We start from the raw sequence: 19,758 nt of genomic DNA, 5'->3' as shown, positions 1-19,758 counted from the left end.
CTGATGCGCAATGACAGCATTTGTTCTTGTATCACACTGATACAAGGAACTGAGGAACTGAGGAACTCTGAGGAGCTGCCACCACAGCGGGCACTTGCGTTCAGCTAACAGCCTCCGCCTCTTTCTCTCTTCCAGAAGGGCAGGGAACGTTGCAACATGTTCTAATCAGGGATCTGTATCGTTTGGGGTTAAAAAACCCCAAATAACTGTTAAAAGCAATTCATACAGTCTCCATCACTGTCAGTGTAAAATAAATACCTTTAACGGTGAGTTTTTAGCTTCTGGGAATTCCCTTTCATCAAGCCTCACCCAGCGTTGTAGGAACTGTTGAACCATTGGGTTTTCGTTATTAACAATCTGGAATCCAGTAATGTTGGCACCTCCGTGCATCACTCTCTCCAGAACAATGTCTGTGAAACCCTGGGAGGACACATGCAGAAAACAAGAATCATTGCTACCCAAAGTCCCTTTTCTTTGGCTCAGTTTTACCTGCTACAAGCGTAACACAAAAGAAATGGAATGACTTCCCTTTTGTTAGCTGAAAATATTCTACCAAGGAGACAATTACTATCACAATTGCGACAGTGACAGCGGCACAGAACAGAATTTAAAACATCTTCTTGTTCAGACTTTTGAGATAGAAAACTGCCCTGTTGTGCTGTGGGAATGTGGCACATAATATTCACTGGTCAGAAAGAAAACAGGGGGGAAACTTGAAGTACTATTTCTTCTTTTCTCCTCCTCACGGTAAAAACCGGTTGAAGACCTCAATCCCATTTGTACAGCAAAGTGCACATGAAGGTTCAGCGCTGGGAGCAGAAAATGACTCAACACCCGTGCTGTTCCATGGAAGCAAAGCGCACACCTCTTGATAGGCAGCTCTCCATCACAGCATTACTTAACATTTCACTTGCAAACCTCACGGTATGATGCTCTCCCACTCTGTTATTTATACCCGAGACAGTAAATTGGTGTCTTTTTGATTAGTATGACTTGATTGCAGTTATGTTTATCTGAATGTTAATGGTTATACATGCTAAAAGGCAACCCAGAATAAGAACCCCTGTATTTCTATGCACACACTAATCAGTGAGATCATGACTGGTTCTTATAATGCAAAATGACACATCTTTAAGTCATACAGTACTTATACTAAATAGAAGTATTTTAAAATTTGTCTTTTCTGCTTTCATCACAACAAAAAATTGATACAGAGAATATTCTAGTAAGTGGCGTTGCTAATGTGAAAGTGTGAGTTTTGGAAAAAATTTTTTTGTCTGACAGTAGACACAGAACCACAAAATTAGTCTTGCTACAGGATCAATTACACTATAACATTTCTTCTGCAGAACTCTACCAGATGGTGTTTCAAAGGCGTAATAAACAGCCCTGAAAGTCAATTCTAGAATCCAGAAGCTCTGATACAGATACAAATGTACTGTCTTGTCCTGGTTGGCCAACACATACACAGGCACACTCCTACACTCTGAAATACAAAAGAACAGCTAAACAGCTTGGCTGGTTTACTTGATGGAATTGTTCTAATTTGCAGCTTTTTGCTACTTATTTTATACACAAATGTGCCACAATTATTTTTCCTGCGGTGCTTAAATTTCAAATATGTTACACAGAAGATTACGGTTATCAAGTGTCTTATTTATGAGGATACAAATTAGTGGAAAACATACAATTAAATTATTATTTTAAAATTAGTAGAGGATATGAGATTCTTAGACAAAAGACAGACCGTAATTGAGTACAAATGACTGTAACATACCCGTTTTAGCATTTACTGAAGTAATTTCTCAAAATCCAAGAACTCATTCATGCATTTCCTCTTTTGCTGATTAAAGTTGCCACCACCTGAACAGAATAGATTACCCTCTAAAATGTAGCTATACTTGTAATGAAGAGAAGTCCTTACCAGGTTAGCCAACATGTAGTGATAGCCTCTAGAATGTTTGCCCAGGATTACAACCTGTGTGAAGAAAACAATTACATATTATTCAGCTGTAACAGGATGACTCTTAACGAGCGGAAACCAGCCAGAGGACTAACATTTTGGTAACCCTCCATGCCCAGTCCATGGGCAGCAGGAGTATTACAGATCTGTGGAGGGCTGCACTCATTTGTGCTTTTAAAACACACGGGCAGGTTACAAAGAGTAACTCACAAGGCTGGGAAGACTCTGCTCACAGAGACGACCTTACCTGGCAAACTCACCCTTGTGACCGCAGTGTCTCCCCTGCTGCCCAGCTTCATTTTAGTTACTGGTTCAAGTATTTCTGCTCTGAAACGATAACGCTCTATCTGCCCACTCAGTGAGCGCCTGTTTACATCATTCCTTGTTTGTGAAGCGTATGAGGGGCGGGTGGCATGGCCCAGCCTCTCGCTGTGTTTATTAAACTGCACGGGCACAGCAGGGCTTGGTAGGCTCCAGGTTGTACGGGGGGGTTCCTGCCATGAGAACCCTGGCCAAGCCTTGTCATACAAGAAAGCTTAAATTCCTGAAGTTACAAGCAGTGGTCGTCATTGCCTTTTGACAGCTTTCAAAAGGCCCAAAAACTTGTTGCTTCCAGTGCCTCTAAAGGGATACGTCTGACCTTTCGTCAAAATTTATACTAAAACTAAAAATGTTGCACGTTCCACTAAACCAACATCTCCCACCCTCCCTGAGCCCACCTGGGCATCTCTCTGTACAAATGGGATCGTTAAATGGGATCGTTAAGAGACAGAAAAAGCAGCCGGATGAACCGAGCAGCTGAATTCCGTGACGTAACAGGGAGGAGTGGGGAAGCACTGCCAGGCAAGCCTGAACTCCTGCCTGAATTCCACCACCTGGGTGCTCATCCCACGCCGGTAATATCGTGCTTTTGCAGAAAGGAGGAAAACCCACACCTCCCCTGTCTGTGCAGCTGGCTGCTGGCTCACCTGCAACACCCTTTCTGCAAGATTATGCCACTGCATTTAGCACCATTCCCTTGCCCTCAGATTATAATCTCAGCAACATGCACCTAGTCCCATGGCCATCGGGTGGAACGATGCCTAGCAGCATGGATTTAATTAATAATTGTGGTGATCACATGTGTCAGGACAGAATCAAACTTGCTGGGTTAAACTATCAGAAGTTAAAAATAGCAAACATGCTGGCGATACACTGTAAGTGTATAACTGACTATCTCCTGTGAGCAGCTCAAGGGAACAGATGATGCTTTTTGATGGAGAATCATCTGAAAATCTATGCACACCATACTAGTGTACTTCTCTGGTCACAGCTAAACCAAAAGCCATACTCTAAAAGACATCTTTTCAACATGAACACTTACGTCTTTGCTAAAAACAGATGACATTTGAGTCATTGACTTTAGATATGCTGCTGAGCCTGTTAAAGTTCTTGATAAATTATTAGGCTCCCAATTGCCTCTTTGGGTTGTCTTGTCCTTAATAGATGCCATTTCTTTCAAATTCACATTTAATTCTGTAGGAATTTGCATACTTTCAGCAGTCTGAAAATAAATTGCTGTTCAGGTCCTCTTGAGAACTGTATGTACACTCCGTTGGTAGAAAGCATCTGATTTCCTACACTCACATTTGTTTTCTACAGAAATGTGCAGGCTTCCTTCAGATCATCTGGTGCGCATGCTATTTGCATACTGAATTCTCTGTATGTTTTAATTTCACCTTAAAGGCAGCGATTTACTTTTAAAAGGTTAGAGACCAAGAACTTAACAATAGTAATACTATTTGGAATTTTAACCTTAGTAAAAAATAAGAAGGCTTTTACATTTCTATCCAGAAATGTGTTTAAGAGAAAAATGCCACGACAGATGAAGTCAGAGGCTGTAAGAAAAACAGACACGGAGCTGCTACAGGCATCAGGAGCAATACTGCAAATAGGAAATGTAGGGCTCATTAGCATAGATCAGACCCAACCTCTGTCTCATCTGTTGTCATGTCTCCAAAAATGACCAGAAATGATAGTTTGGTCCCTTAGAGAGGTCCAACATACTGCAGACAAGCTTTAATTCATGAAGCATCTTTCAGAAGTGACCTGCCAGCATTTCTGCTCACACAATCAACCGCGTTAGTTCATAATTATTTAACTTGATCTTAACAATGTTTTAAAATTCACTACATGCGCTGTCCTAAATCTTCATCAGCACAACTCTCCTCCCTCCCTTTCACCCTCTACCACCTGTCCAGCATCTTGAATGGAGCTGCTGGATTAGCCAGCCCAGCCGAAACAATCACAGACATCAGTGTAACTCCTAGGGGAGCAAAGGAATGGATAAAGCTTTTTTATGAAGAAGGAAAACAGGAGTATAACAAATAAATCTCATCAACAGCTGATATATTGTGAAGCTTATACAGAAAGTGGGATATTGAATAGTGGTGCTGAATAGAAAGCCAGGATTACAGGACAAGGATTTCACAGAGCTACATGTCTTTGGGAAGTTTCACTTCCGAGACTTAATATTGCTTTCACCTTGACTGAAAGAAAAGCTTATAAGATTTTACTCTGAACAAAGGAGAAGAGAAAAATATGACTGGAAACGATCATGAATAATTCAGACTTCTGATTCCACATAATTCTTGCCTTGTAGATAAAAAGATCATAATGTCAGGTTTGATACAGTATCAAATGAAGTTTGTATTTTTAATTAACTCTTTGGATATTTTCAATTAATTAAGTAAAAATCTAGAGGGAACATAATTAAAATGTATCTGGTTTTAAAATAAAAGTAAAATCTGCTGGCCAGCACCACGCTTACTGGAAGTGCAGACCTATATGCCAGATTTAAGAAATTAAGTCAGCATTGCCAATTTTAGTTTTTTCATTAGCCTGGGGAAGTTATTTTTTGAATGAAAGCACAAAGACAACTTGATTTCCACTGCATCAGTCATCACAATAACAAACAGACAACCACAATTTTTTGCCTTAGCTTTTACATTTTTTGTACAGTTTGGGAAGATAGCATTACAGAGATTAACTGGCTAATATTAAATTGGTATGGAGCACTGTGATATTTCTAAAGTAATAATGTTAATCTGTCATGATGTAGTTCAAAGGCTACCCAACACCTAAGAGGAAGGACACTGAAGAGGAAGCAAAATAACTTTTAATACTAACCTCATAATTACTCTGTTATCTTCTGTTTTACTCCCTACCAAAATCACCAGCACAGCTCGTTCTTGGTCTAGAACATGGATCTGGGTTTTCTGGCCATGAAAATTAAATGGAGTTAAAGGTGAAAGGAACGTTACAAGGAGACTGGTGAACTCTTAGATGAAAGTCAAGGCAGGGAAGCTGTTTTAGACAGTAGTGATGGAGACAGATCAAGGGGTTTTGCTGGAATATTTCTCCCAGGACTTGACTAGGAACTAGGATGGTGAGAACAGAGTGTGTAGGTGAACAGCAGTAACAGACCAGAGGCAAGGAAAGAATGGGTTAATGAAAGACAGGACTCTGTGGGCTCGGAAGAAATGAAGTAGTGGAAGAATAGTGCAAGTCTGGTAGGCGGGACTGAGCAGTCCTATTTTGTCTTCTAAAAAATATCCATGGCTTGTCTCTGATTCATGAAAGGGAAACGTAATTTCTCCTTTATGGATGGAGGAAATCACAGAGCAGGTGAGGCTGGCAGGGGCCTCTAGAGACTGCCTATTCCAGCCCCAGGCTCCAAGCAGGGGCAGCTAAAGCAGGCTGCTCAGGACCACAGGCAGTCAGGTTTTGAATATCCCCAAAGCCAGAAACTCCACAAGCTCTCTGGGCAGCCTGTTCCAGTGATTCTTCTTATATTTAAACAGAATTTCCTGCATTTCAGTCTGCACCCTCGCCTCCTGTCTTGTCACTCAGCACAGCCGAGATACTGAAACGCAGCGAGGCTCTGAGAAGAGTCTGGCTCCATCTTCTTCACTCCTTCCCACGAGGTATTACTAACATCCCCCCGTGAGCGTTCTCCTCTCCAGGCTATGCAACCCAAGTTCCTCAGCCTTTCCTTTTACATCAGATGCTCCAGCCCCTTAACTGTCGTAGGGACCCTTCACTGGACTTGTTCCAGGTTGTCCATGCCTTTCCTACACCAGTGAGCCCAGAACTTCAGATGCAGCCTCACCAGTGCTGAGCAGAGAGGAAGGATCACCCCTTCTGAGCCGCTGACCATACTAATCCCACGCAGCCTTTGCTGTCAGAGTGCAGTGCTGGCTTGTGCTCAACTTGCCTGCCAGGATCCCGAGCTCCTGCTCTGCAGAGCTGCTCTCCAGCCAGGAAGCCTCTCCCCAGTCTGGACCGGTGCGTGGATGGGGTCATTGCTCCTGAGGTGCAGGGCTGTGCATTTCCCTTTCATCACATTTCTCTCTGTCCACTTCACCAGCCCATCAAAGTACTGCAGCACAACCACCCGGTGTATCAAACACTCCTCCTAATTTGGTATCATCTGCTAACTTGCTGAGTGTGCACTCCACCCCATAACCTTCCGATCATTAATGGGGAGGCTAAACGGTATTAGCCCCAGGACCCTTAGGGTACTCGAAAGAGTAACTAGCCTCCAGCTGGTCTTTGCGTTGCTGATCACAACCCTTTAAGCCCAGCAGTTCAGTCACTTTTAAATCCACCTTACTGCCTCTGCAGGCTTTGATTTTAAAGAGTCATTGGAAAACACGAACGAAGAGGATACGCTTGCACTTCTACCTCGAGAAGTAGCTGTCATGATTTTGGCAGCAATGAAAAGGAAACTACCATATCCAATTAATACCTGTTGGGAGCTCATTTTCCCTTCATTTGAATCAACCACCATCTGGTCAGTATAGTCTGTTTAATCAAAGTTATTTATCATCCTTTATTTACAAATGAAAAAAAGAAATAAAAAAAATTAGATTACAGAAGTACAGACTACCCTCATCTACAGCTCAAAACCCTGATATATTTTATGAGTCTATTAGATCTTTCCATAACATAAAATACTGATGCTGACAGGCAGTATTGCCACAAAGAAGGTCTAAAGATTTTTACTGTGCTTTTCATACCTGACAAGTGGCAGAAATATGCGACTTAAATGGAATGACAGGCAGAGATCTGACCTGCTGTAATGTGTCTTTCCATTTTGACCATATCTGGGAACAATAAGGCAGTTTAACTCCCGAGCTCTTCTTTCCTAGGTTTTAAAAAGACATTAAGAAAAATGAGATTTTCTATAAGCTCAGAGTAAAAAAAGGATTTTGTTGTCTTTGTTGAGCTTACTGATTTGGGTTCCACTTTTTAAAAAAAAGCCCACATTTAACTTCATTAATTTCTACTGACTTTTACATATACGTGTATATTTCCAAGGACAGGAGAGCTTAGCTACCTCCAGCTACATGAGCAGTAACATGCCTTTATACTTTGCTATAAAAATACAATTATGACACCTTTGCGTTCAAAGCAGCGTGCAAATGCCAGAAGTCATGGCACAATTCTTTCTTTTCAGCAGCAAACAAGCAAAACAGATAAACGGACTCAGGTCTAAAAAAATTTCAACAGCATCATCAGGATCAGCTATCAGTGTTGATTGCACTTCATGGGAACAGCATGGATAACAAGCACAGCAACAACTGTCTGGCAAGCCGAAATTGTTGTGGAGCACACTGTCTTCTCTCCTATTCTAGTTTCTATCCCTATTGACAGCATTTCTGTTCTGAAGATGGAGTTACTTAAAAGCTTATCTCAGATCTGAGCAGCTCCTACCTGATACTGAATTAAATGCTCGGAAAGTTGTGCCCTGTGATACAGCACCCTATCGGACCAGCGGCACTGGCTAATTTGGTCTTCAGGACACACTTAAGAAAGCAGACGAACACAGTGTCAGAGTGACAACCCAATTAGTTAAATACAAACTGAAGTCAAGGCCCAAAAAGGAACTGTCGGTATGTTAGCAAGGATGTTTAACTTGCCTTGAGTGGCACCTGCAGCGTACTGCACTCAAGAAAAGGAGAAACCGAAACAGCCTTTCCAGCTGGAACAGAGTCCTCTCCCTGGCCTCCCTCCCGCTCCGGCAGCCCCTTCTGCAGTGGGGGAGCAGCCCCTGGGGCTTGCAGCCACCGCACCTCAGTCCTCTGGGGCCAGCGCACTGCTAACAGCAGCGTAGTTACCTTCTGCAGCCTTACAGTGTGAGCAAAGGTGCAACCGCATTTGACAGCCATACATAATCATTCCTCACTGTGTTTAGTTTGCACAGGTCACCCCTTGTCATGTACGTTTTCCAGAGAGAGGTAGGATCAATAGGAGGAGAACGGAAAATAAAAGCTCCTCTGAAATATGAACAGGATTTTCTTCATTGAACCAGATGATACACAGTAAAAATCAGATCCCCTGTAATCTCAGTAGATCCATTTTACTATTAAGTTTGCAGAGCCCACTCCTCTGTTTTTCAATTTTCACACATGCTCCTGCAGAAATAGTGAGTTCCCTCTGAGGGTTATAAAAACTGGACAAGGCTCAATCTTCCCTCAATAAATGCATTAAAAGTAGCTTTTTTGGCATCATGATTTGTCTCTATCACACCACCAACACCAGCACTGATACATGAGGCTCCAAAGGAACCGTAATCCTGTGGTGGCAAAAGATCTGTCACAGCTAGCGGTGGCCTGTCACAGCAAACAAGTGACACTTGTCCTGCCTTCAATTCAACAGAGATAAAGCCATCAGTGGTTGAGTCACCATCCCTGGAGGTATTCAAAAGACTCGTAGATGTAGGGACGTGGCTTAGTGGTGGACCTGGCAGTGTTAGGTTGATGGCTGGACTTGACAATCTGGAAGGTCTTTTCCAACCTAAATGATTCTATGGTTCTATGACTTCCACGTTCGGCGGAAGCAGCTTCCCTCGTACAAAGGGTAAAAACCTAATGATTGTAACAGTGGTGCAAACCCATGGAGCGATTTATTTCTTGCCTTAGTATTAATGGGATGGGAATCTGGCCACCAGGGATTGTGGTGCTGTAAAATATGCAGTAAACAATGATTTCATTTATATGAAGAATGAGTACTATATTAAATGTGAGCTAAATATTAAATGAAGAATGTGTTAAATATTAAGATGAAGATTTCATACATGTATTATTTGTTGCAGATAAAAATAACTCCATATGTAGTTGAGATTAATTCACCCACCATTTCAATGGCTTCACGTCCTTTAGGGAATGTCACAAATCCATACACAGTCCCAACTGCTAGATTTTGTACTTTTGTCCAGTATATGGACCTAAGGATTTTACTTCCATGCAACTGCCACCTTATAAATTTGTGACTACACCTCATAACCAAAATCCTGCTTTCCTCTATAGCGCAGTATCAAGATCATTTGTTTGGGCTTATAAAACATTTTTCAAACAGCTTTTGGCTCTGCTGCAATGTTATCTCTCATGGGAGATGATATCCTAGAGAATAGGAATCTCCTAGAGGGGGACGAAAATGTGCACGGTGGAAGCAGGGATCTGAGTTGCCTCTGAAGCACTTTATTGAAGTTTTTCCCCATATGGCCCCCTTCTTCTGCCCTTCTCTCCCTTGCCTCTCTCCTTGATGATAGTCACATCAAGAGTGAAATTTTACTTCTAGGCAATCTCCAGATAGATGATGGTTGTGCATGTTAGTCCTTGGAGAGTAATTAAATGCAACATCTGAAAGCTGTATTGTACTTCATTCTCCCTCCATATGTCTAAACTTTCTTTTCCCATACTAATCTGACATTTGCTCGTTGAAAACTGTGTAGTGGAATATGCATTTAATTTGTGTATAAAAGGTTACATTAGAAATTACTTAGGAAAAAATATTGCAAACCGCAACAACACAGGTTCTCAGGGTTTGATGCTTTCTCCTAATTTCTTTCAGTGTGCTGACAAATTTTTCTGTGAATTTTCTGTGCACTTAAACAATTTGCCTAAATTGATTCTACCTGGTATGATTTAGCAATATTGTCAGATTAACTAATCTGTTGGCACAGCTATTGTTAAAGGACATATTCTACTGCAAAACATCAGTTCCTGGAGGACACTGAGATGAAGAGGTTTATGATCCTGGTAACTGACATCCATAATCACAATTATTTACTCTTTAAACCAAATAAAAATTCATTAAATAAACTTTTCTTTATATCAAAATCTCTCTGTTTAGACCGATGAGAACAGTGCTCTCCCTCTCAGGACTGCATCTCTCTTCACAAGTCATGTCCTTCAATAGAAAGACTTTCATGTCAAAATCAATCAAAACTTACGCTGTCTTTCATCACTTGAAGCTATTTCACCAAACCCAAGATCAGATACAGGGGGGTGTTACAATCATAGCAATAATTTTTTGTAGCATATGAAAGGGATAATCAAAATTGCAAGACCTTTGCCCCTTATTTTGCCAAGATATTCTCAAGAGAAGATACTTGTTCGCAGGAAGTTTCCTTGAAGAGATGTTTTGTAGAAATTTTTCATCAGTGAATTCTTTAGCTTCCTGAGTGAGATTAAAGTAAAAATCCAGTTGTGTTCTGGAGGAATTTTTGCAACTGTATTTATGTGAAGGAAATGACTTAAATATGTTCCCCTGCAGCAGCACAGCAGTGATTTCCACACATACGTCATTTTAGGAAAGAGATCATTTCATTGTCTATGCAGTTCTAGTATATTCTTTGAGAAATATTGTCCCTTGAAAATTAATCATAATGGAGTGATTTTACATCCAAGGTAATTTCACAGAGGTTCCAGTACTTTCTCAAGCCCCTGTGAAATCATATATTCAAAACTTACTTGAAATTTCACAGAGGCTTCAGATCTCACACAAAACCCAAATGTGGACAGGGAATTTCAAATCACCATAAGCTTTCTGTGCTGAGTGCCAGAAATGCTTTAATTTTGACACTGACAAACTGTGCTACAGCACTCTCCTCATTGTTTTCACCTTCTAGATCTGCCGGTTCAGTGCTCTGTGTTCCTCTCTCTTTCCTGGCTCTAACCCTTCTCAGGTCAGAGAACAACCACAAGGTCAGCAACAACCTTGACATCAAGGGATTAGGGTTACGGTCTCTATTCTGACACGAAGTTTTGGTACGATGTTAAAAAATTACTTGGGTCTGAAGTTTTTCAATGCACTGCTGTCATACAAGCTTGAGTAACTTTTTAAAGACAACTGATTTGGTAGTATATTTGGGTCTCCACAACTTCTGTTTCTTTACCCAGGTCTTCCAAAGAGTGCAGGGAAATTGAAATTCATATTAGTTGGCAGAAAAGGTACACAAAGGTCCTCGCTGTATTCTGCCTTCCTTCTGCTTCTCATAAATTCTGAAATACCCATCTATTTTGCATCTGACCCCATCAAGGGCTGCACTTGCTCATCAGACAAGGCCCTGTGGAAACAAGTCCTCTGCTGCTTAGGCATCAGTTCACCACCCCTGAGAAGAGACACGAGGTTTTGCTAACCTGAGAGCAAATAGGTACCGCTGCTATCTCTGCTCTTATACTCCAGAGAGCCCAAAAGAACAGGAGTTTTTTGTTAACTGTTCAGATGGGTAAGCTTCTCAGTAACCATCACATGCTTTTCACTGACACACAACCACCTCTTCAAAGACACCAGTATTTCTTAGTCATTTCGTAGCTCAGAGCTGTGTGCTGCTAGAGCTGACTGCCTTTCCCTAGCAGCGTTCATGGTTAAATTTCCTTCAGCCTACAAGGCAACCAGTTCCTATCCCACATAACACGGTCCCACCACAATAACGTCCTCGCTTCCAACCTCATGTATGGTCTCTTCCTTGCTTCTTGGCAGCTGTGAATGCTCCCTACAATTCTGTATCAGGTATAGCAAAATCAGCGCTATCAGAACTGACTTCCAGACTAGCATCCTTCACTAAGTTTCGCAACACCTAAAGTCACTTTCACACAGACTTAATAATAGTAATCTTACATTTATTCTTAGTTTTCCAAACCTTCTGCAGGACTCACAAATGCTTCAGCACCGTCACACAGTTTGAAGGCACATCCACATCATTAACAAGCAGGTGCTCAGTGATTTTTGCATCACGTGCCTAGTCTCTGTGACACAGGAGATGATACCCAACTGTCCTTTTTGGCTTTCAATACCGTGAAACTGTATATTGAACATTCTTAAGAGTACGCTCTTGCAATCACCGACAAACATAACTGATGCTCACTACTACTTCTCAGATCCCATAGGGTAAATGAAACTCCTTCAGTCTTAGCTGCTCAAAATATAAAAGGATGTACATCCATTGGGGCAGACAGGAAGGAATGAGGTAAACTAAGGCACACAGTCTTTAATTTTAAAAACACATAAATTTCCCATTTTCTTCACACTGCCCATTGGCATGTCAGAGTAAAAATTCAGTATTCTTCCCTGGAATTGAACAAGAGTCCTTGGAAACAGAATTCTGCTTATATAAACCATTACTGCATGTCAGGATCACTTCAAAATACTATTTGGATGTAACCCAGAAGTGTCGCAGTATTTCAGTCCCAATGCTCACATGAGAATCTTTTGGAAGGGGTTTTGTATTGCAGAGCACTGCCTTCAAGCAGATCGAAAAATACTGAATAGTAGGCATTCTTCCCCCACGTCCCCCCCCGCCTCCTTGTTGAGCATTTCCTTTCTGTTTTAAATGCCCTATGAAATTACAAAAAAACCCCCAACAACACAACAGTGCAACGTCCTCTAGGAAAAACAAGGTTACTTTTTCTTAAATTTTTTATTATAAATGGAATTTTACTGTGACTAGAATTGCATTCGATTTGCTCTTTTCAATGCTTTGAAGGCATTTGAAAGGTTTACTCTGCTTCACTATAAACAGCACGCTGCAATATTCCCTGTATAACTTGGTGCATAAACCATGAACTGAAAGAGATTACGAAGAGTTAATTTATTTTTTAGTAGACTTAGTCTATGCAGCAGGGGAGGCCATTTTACTCATAGGAGGTAATAAAGTTACAGCAATATTTCTCTTTTCTGATTCTTTACATGCATTCTCCCATGACAGAAGATACTCAGGGTATTTCTAAGGGTCTATGCATATTGTTGATAATTTTATTCATTACATGATTTGGAAGAACAAGCCTCCAATAGTACATATGCCATTAACATCGACACAGGCACGCCCATAGTGGGACACAAAAAAAATTATATTTAGTAATATGGATTTTTTTAAGCCTGAGAACCTTAACTTCCTCTATAACTGTTATGCTCTTTTCCATCTTACTGGTTGAATACTGTGGGATGAGTTTGTGTTTGAAGTTGAGCTGATGACTTACAGGGCCGGATTCTTCATGAATTTCGCCCAGGCTACCCCCGGTAGCTTTAAGCTGCTCCACAGAGGCCACTGGAATCGCACTGGCACGAAGGTGGGATAAGAGACGGGCATCCCATAGGAATGTATAATTACAAGCAGTAAGCGATTTCCACTGGGGCAGTGCTTTGCCATATTACGGCCTGATCCAAACCCACCCGTAGCCCAGAGCAAACGCACCATAGCTCTGCATCACACCTAGGGACCTCGTATTTAGGGACTTCCCCCTGCCAGGCTGTAGCTATCAGTTGCTAGTGTCTCATATTCTGCATCACCGGGATCTGGGCTAAAAGAGCCCAGTGGGGTGGTCCCCACTCCGAAAATCTCGCTGTTTGAACGGCAGCGTAAATGTGCTCTATGAAATGCACTTGGGAAAACCTTGGTGCGTGAGGGGCCCTGGCAAGCACCAGTGGTTCTCTTCCTCCCCGAGACCGTGATTCACACTGCACCAAAGCCATTAATCCCAGCTTAGTCAGCTGTGAGAAAAAGACATACGCTCTTGTGCAGCTCTTCTTTTACTGAGTTAGGACTTGTCCCCTTGTAAATGAACTTATGAGACACCAGAACTATCACGCTGTCTCTGGTGATGTACAACGCCTGTTTGCACAGTGGTATTGTGCTATTACTATTCATTTTGATAGTGTGTTTCCTTCCTCTCCCTGCAGTTGGTTCATCTGAATTGTCGCCAAGATGGTTGCCTTGGAAACTAATTAAGGAAAGCCTTTGGTTAGAAGCAGAGTTTCAAGCATTAAACTATTTGAGAGACAGATGCAGAAATTAAGGTAATGTCTGTTAAGATGAAAGGGTTTATCCTTTATATGGAGAAGAAAGAGCTACATTAAATGCTAGGATTGTAACAAAGCAACTTCTGTACAACACTGACTTTTAAAACCTGGAGGAGATGTGTGAATGAAGGATTTTAAAATCAGCCAGGGGTTTACAAGAGGTGAGAAAAATTTCTAGAGCTATGACAGATGGGGAGATGGACAAATACAGTGGGACAAAAACCTCAGGAGATCATGGGTCGAGCAAATTCCAGCCAGCTCTCCCTTTCCCTCAAATACTGTGTATCTTTTCAAGACTCCTTGTAAACGTTGTTTTCAAAAAATACCCGTACAGCTAATCAAAGACCAAATCCTCTCCCCACGGTCCAGGTATCGCGTGAAAAGCATCAGCGTGTACGCTTGCTTCCAAAGTACATCAAATGTAGGAATGAGAGGCTATTGCAAATGGCCCTCAGACCCAACTTTTCTCCTGAGACTCCTGTCAACAAGGGTAACAATTACTGCCAGCTGCAGAAGCAGCTCACACGGTGTGGACACAGGCTAAATAATGAGTGGGACCCTCAGAAGGCTTTCTAAGGGCAAACACAGACGCACAGATTCTGTGCACTGAAAAGCTGCAAAGGCAGGCGAACTATGCGGCAAATTGTGCTTTTACAGCTACCTATTAACTGAAGTTCAAAGCAAATACAATCTCTCTATGAGCACAGTGGTATCAATTTAAATACTGTCTCCAGGATAATGTTCAGAGTAATGGTTGACTCTATACTTGCAGCAGCGTAACTGAGAAAAGATTTTGGTTCCCTGTACGTTTAATGGCAATGCAGAGGTTGCTGTATAAACGTGCCTCTAACTGCATAAAAGCATACTACAAATGTTGTGGTAAAAATATGCAAAATACCAAAAGCAGATGCATGTGTGTGCATTGGTGTGTGCATTTATATCCCATGAATTATCATAAAACATAAAATGAGTAATTGCTACTATCACAGAAAAATAAAAACTCTAATGGTGACTTCAGGTTCATATGCCTCTGGCATAAGAAACCGGAGTTGCTTGGCAGCGGTCTTCTATATACAGCAGCTTGCACATTTACGGTGAGACATTCTGTATTAATTATTATTATTACTGATCAGATACATTTAAAACTGTGCTTTAATGTCTTTTGAACACTTTTAAGCTTTGTGTGCCATTACCTCAGTCATTCTGCAGCATGACTAATACTCTGTTAAATTCCTGTCATTTGGAACCTGCCTTGCTTTATGAAGTCCGGATGATGGCTTTGGAGAGACGTTACTATTTACAAACTAGAAATTCTGTCCTCGGGTATATGTGAAATGAGCTATATGTGGGGCAGATTAACTCACGATGTTAATTCTTTCTGCTTTAGTAATCCACCTTCAGTCCTTTATTAGTTTCAGAGCTGACAGGAGCAGGCCCTTTAAGGTAGATACAGCTGTCGCTTTTGGCACATGCCCGTTTTCTGCTTACCTTCCACTAGCTACAGTCCTGAGGGCGACTGACCTAAGGAACTCCCCTTTCCTCCCCACACGCCTACATGGACTTGTGAGCTGCTGAAACCCTCCAGATGCGAAGGGACAGAAGTGACCTTTCATCCTGCTTTAGATCCTGGTTTCAACAATACTCATGGGCGCCTAACGAAGATAATGTCCTAAATGTTTAAGTTTCTAATCGATTGGAAACCTAAGAATGAACTGTACCAGTTTCTCAGTGACGTTACACAACACCGTACGTATCAGATACCCTTGGAGCCTGGGCTGAACCCCCTCCTCTGCTCTGCACGAAGGATAAAACTGGGCTGTGACATGGCCATGGCACCGAGGCTGGAGAAGGCGGCAGGGGCACACAGCTCTGCAGGCTGCGCTCCACGCGGCGCGGTACCTTCGAGGCCACGGCAGCATGGGGTTCATAAGCACAGCAGAAGCTGAAGCTACCCATAGCTCTGCTCCTCCTCGTGTGGTTGTAGGCAGTTCCTGTATTTTCAATTGTTACAGAGAACACAGGCAAACCCACACCAGACTACCTGTTTATAACGTAACACATAAACCAGGAGGCTTACGTGAAAGCAGTGTTGATTTTCCCTTATTGTTGTTGGTTTTCATGACTGTTGGTCAACTCAGTACTGCAGCTTTATATTTATTCTTATGACACTCCAAATGTAAAAGCTGTTGTGCAATGAGCACGCTCCTCTGAGATCCCAGCAGCTCTGCAGAGGGATGCAGCTGCAGCTGTACTGGAAACTTGCACACCATCTTCCTAATTTCAAACTTAAGGTCAAGTCATAGTCAGTGCTTGCACTGGACAGAGTTCAGTCAACCAGATTACCCTTCTTAATCCTACGGATGCTTTACTTCAAGTCTTCTCTAACAGTTTGACTGTCGTCATAACATTTTTGGGACTGCATTCTCTACTGTAATATTGCTTCGGCTTTGTGAGATGCCTCCACTCAATACAGACATTGCCGTGGAGCCTAACCTATATGACAATGTTTGGAGATAGTGTCCTTTTGATAAAAGCATGCAGTCTCTGGAATAAACAGGTCTTTTGTAAAGTTTCACCATTTTAATGCTGAATGGAGTTTTTTCCTCCTTATTTTCCCCCAGGAGATTTTCTTTTAAATGGACATAAAGCCACTCTAGTCTGAAATACAGCTTGTTATCTTGGGAATAAGAAAAACATATTTCTTAACTCAAAAACATGTCTCTAAATACACGGTTGAACAGGCTAAAGCTTACTGTTAGTTCTCAGAAGAAAATGTTCTTCTGTTTATGAGAACAAAATTTTATATCTATCTGTGAAGGAACACTGGAATATTTTAGCATCAAGGGACAAGAAGTGTGGGGAGCTTATGAATTTTGCATGACATAAGTGTTGCTATCTGTATGCTTGAGAGGCCACTAGATGATTAAATTGGATATAGTTTTGTTGTGCAAGGAGCGATATGGATCCACATGCTCAGTGGTTATAGAACCATAGGGCAAGTGAACCAACAGATGGTAACTTAACAGAATGACGATTAATCTCTCTGCTTCCCCTTACTCTGCAGCTGAAAAGTCAGGGCCAGAGGTGATCTGGGCAGGGCATCCACCTCTAGGACACAATATGGGGCACATCACAAGATTCTCTGGAAGAGGAATGAAACCATCTGTGCTGCAGAGTGAAACCTGGCACAAAGCAGGTTACCCAGGCAGAGCAGGAGCTGGGGTGCCCTCTTTCCCCTGCCTTACATTTACGTACAAGGGGGGGCACCTGGGAGAGATCCTTTCCTGGGTACCAGCCAGCCCTGAGAAGAGAAATGACCGGTTTCAGATCTTGGAAACACAGGGACATACAGATGTGCCAGATGCTAAAGACATATGGAATACTCAAGGTCACTGACTCACATGTCTGTCTGCACATCACTGGAGGAAGGTACAGAATATTCCAGTAGTCCCTGAAGTCTGAAGAAAATCCTCAGATGCGCAATTGTCTTTAGATAAGCCCACACTTTTGGAAGAGAGGTACACACTGGTCTGAACTGGTTGAAAAAAAAGCATCAAAGGAACAGAACTGCACACGCTGACCAGCCTGATACAGGTGAAGAGGTCGCTCTTATTTAATCCAAGCGCTAACACAAAGCCACAATACACAGTTTCTGGAGCAGAGGACTGACAAGCTTGCTGAATGGCCTGGCCAAGTGCCCAAAAGTCTGATAGCAAACTCAGCACGTGTGTAGACTGTTTAGTGGTTTACAGTCTGTTTATTTCTGCTATGACTTTTGTTCTTGAATAAGTCCTATTTAAGCTTCTGAAAGCCAGGGTTGCTGGCAAGCGCTGCTGTTGTCCGTGAGAAAAGGAAACGGCAGGTGTCACATCCCCACCGTGACCATAGCAAACCCCTCTCAGAGGGAGGCATCACTCCCAGACGGTGATGGGAGGGTCAGCCTTTGAGGATGCGCTCCTGAGGAGGCCAAAAAAAGGGAGAGGGATGAAAAGGCAGCCGGGCTGAGGCAGCCTGTGCCAACCCTCTGCAGGACAGAGTTTGTCCATCAGTATCCTGCAGTAACAGGTAGAGTGTCTTGGCTTCCCTTTGCTCTCACTGGGGACAAGCTCTCCAAAGCCACCTGCAGTCAGCATGCTGTTATCATGCTCAGATGTTACTGCCTCGTTAACTGAGCAGACTTTCTAGACTCCACACAAAGCACCGATCTGACTTTTAAAACTGCAATAAAATGCTAGATTTGAATTATGCAAATCCAGAGTTATCTTTCCCCTCAGCGGCATACTATCAGCAAACACAGTTGGCTAAAAAGAAGGCAACTCACCACTCCCTTGAGGACACTGGATGGATGGATTTAAGTACCACACATATTTGTGAGTTTTTTAACTACTTTATGAGAAGATAACAAGGTAGGCAGAGGAGAGGGAAAGAAAAGCCAAAACCTAATAATTGTTCAGCTATCAACATGGGGTCCACCATTACTGGCTTTCCTTGCAGAAACTTAAGTCATTGTTTTTCAGTATCAGATTAACAGTACAGAGATGAGCTCTACACAATACAACAATGACAAAAGAAAGGCTCTTAATTACGCAAAATTACACACAATGTACTGTAGAGTCTGGGGAAACCTGGAGGCCCCAGTAGCAAATCTCTAGTTACACAGGTGCTTAATCACATTGATAGAAAGCCGAATCAAACATTTAATAAAATTACAACTTCACTAGGTTTGAATTTAGAATTCTTACAGAAGAAAAGAGTTCACTCGTTTTTCACTATATGGTTTGCTTGGTATATAGCTTTCATTTTAGGCGCTGGAATGGTTTAGGTTTTTTTTTCCTCTCACTTGCACAATGTAAGAAAAAGAGAGAACAAAATGTAAATGGAGTTAGAAATATCAAACAAAAGGCCCGTTCTTCAGCTGAGTGGGCCCAAAGAGCTATTTAAGCTTGACTCAGGAGTGCTCTCCTGCATCATTTTCAGAAGAGTGGGCTGTGGGTATGGCATTTTGCACCTTTTGCAAGAACGTGAGCAAGAAGCTCTGCAGGAAAGGGTGGGGGGTGGGGTGGGGGAAGTAGTTTCTTACACTTTGCTGTATGAATTTCCCTCAAGAGAATACCCACCAGATTGACTAAATACAGTGTAAACTGCAAAGCTATGTACCAGTATCACAACCATGCTAGCTCTCAGATGTACGGACCAGCACTGGCTTGCGCTGTTCTGTTGAGCACCTCTCTCCTTCCTGCTGCCCTCTGTAACCAGCAGCTATGGGACCTGGCTGGGACTCCAGTGATTCCATCCCTGCAGACTGGCCCTCAGTGATACACCTCAAGACTTGACAGGAACTGAGTGTTTTGCGAAGGAACTCAGTGAATATAGCTTTTGCATTTCCCAGGGTTTAATGGCAGCGAGGTCAGTTTGCCGCTAGTTTACAACACAACATTTCTAAGAGATGTGCTAATGCTTCATGAAATTTAAATGTTACTTTTGATCTATCCCATACTATAAACCCACAGTTAAATTTATGAAGTGGCAATAATCAGAGGGTTTTCCAGTCTTAATGTAAGTGAATTCCCACATGCCTATGAATAAACAAGCAGCATGGATTTGGTTTCATACCAACACCAGCTTTGCTGTGAGCCCAGGTAGCAGGGAACTGTCCTGCTTCTCCTCCC

General features: G+C 42.2%; 1 protein-coding gene across 5 annotated transcripts in view; it reads right to left on the bottom strand.

The window, feature by feature from the left end:
- Positions 1-19,758, bottom strand: part of GRIA3 (glutamate ionotropic receptor AMPA type subunit 3) — a 152,956-nt gene that overhangs the window by 63,691 nt on the left and 69,507 nt on the right. For all 5 annotated transcript variants that reach the window (XR_008825478.1, XM_056359722.1, XM_056359721.1 and 2 more), the window contains exons 5-6: positions 1,925-1,978; positions 259-420 (exon numbers count right to left, since the gene is read on the bottom strand). Coding sequence is in view for 4 of the 5 variants with exons in the window: in XM_056359722.1 (XP_056215697.1) it covers positions 259-420; positions 1,925-1,978 (216 nt within the window). In the remaining variant the exon portion in view is untranslated. The remainder of the gene's footprint in view (positions 1-258; positions 421-1,924; positions 1,979-19,758) is intronic.

The sequence above is a fragment of the Falco biarmicus genome, chromosome 14 (genome assembly GCF_023638135.1).
Source record: "Falco biarmicus isolate bFalBia1 chromosome 14, bFalBia1.pri, whole genome shotgun sequence".
Taxonomy (NCBI): domain Eukaryota; kingdom Metazoa; phylum Chordata; class Aves; order Falconiformes; family Falconidae; genus Falco; species Falco biarmicus.
Note: the sequence above shows the minus strand (reverse complement) of the source record. Positions and strands in the feature narration are given on the sequence as shown.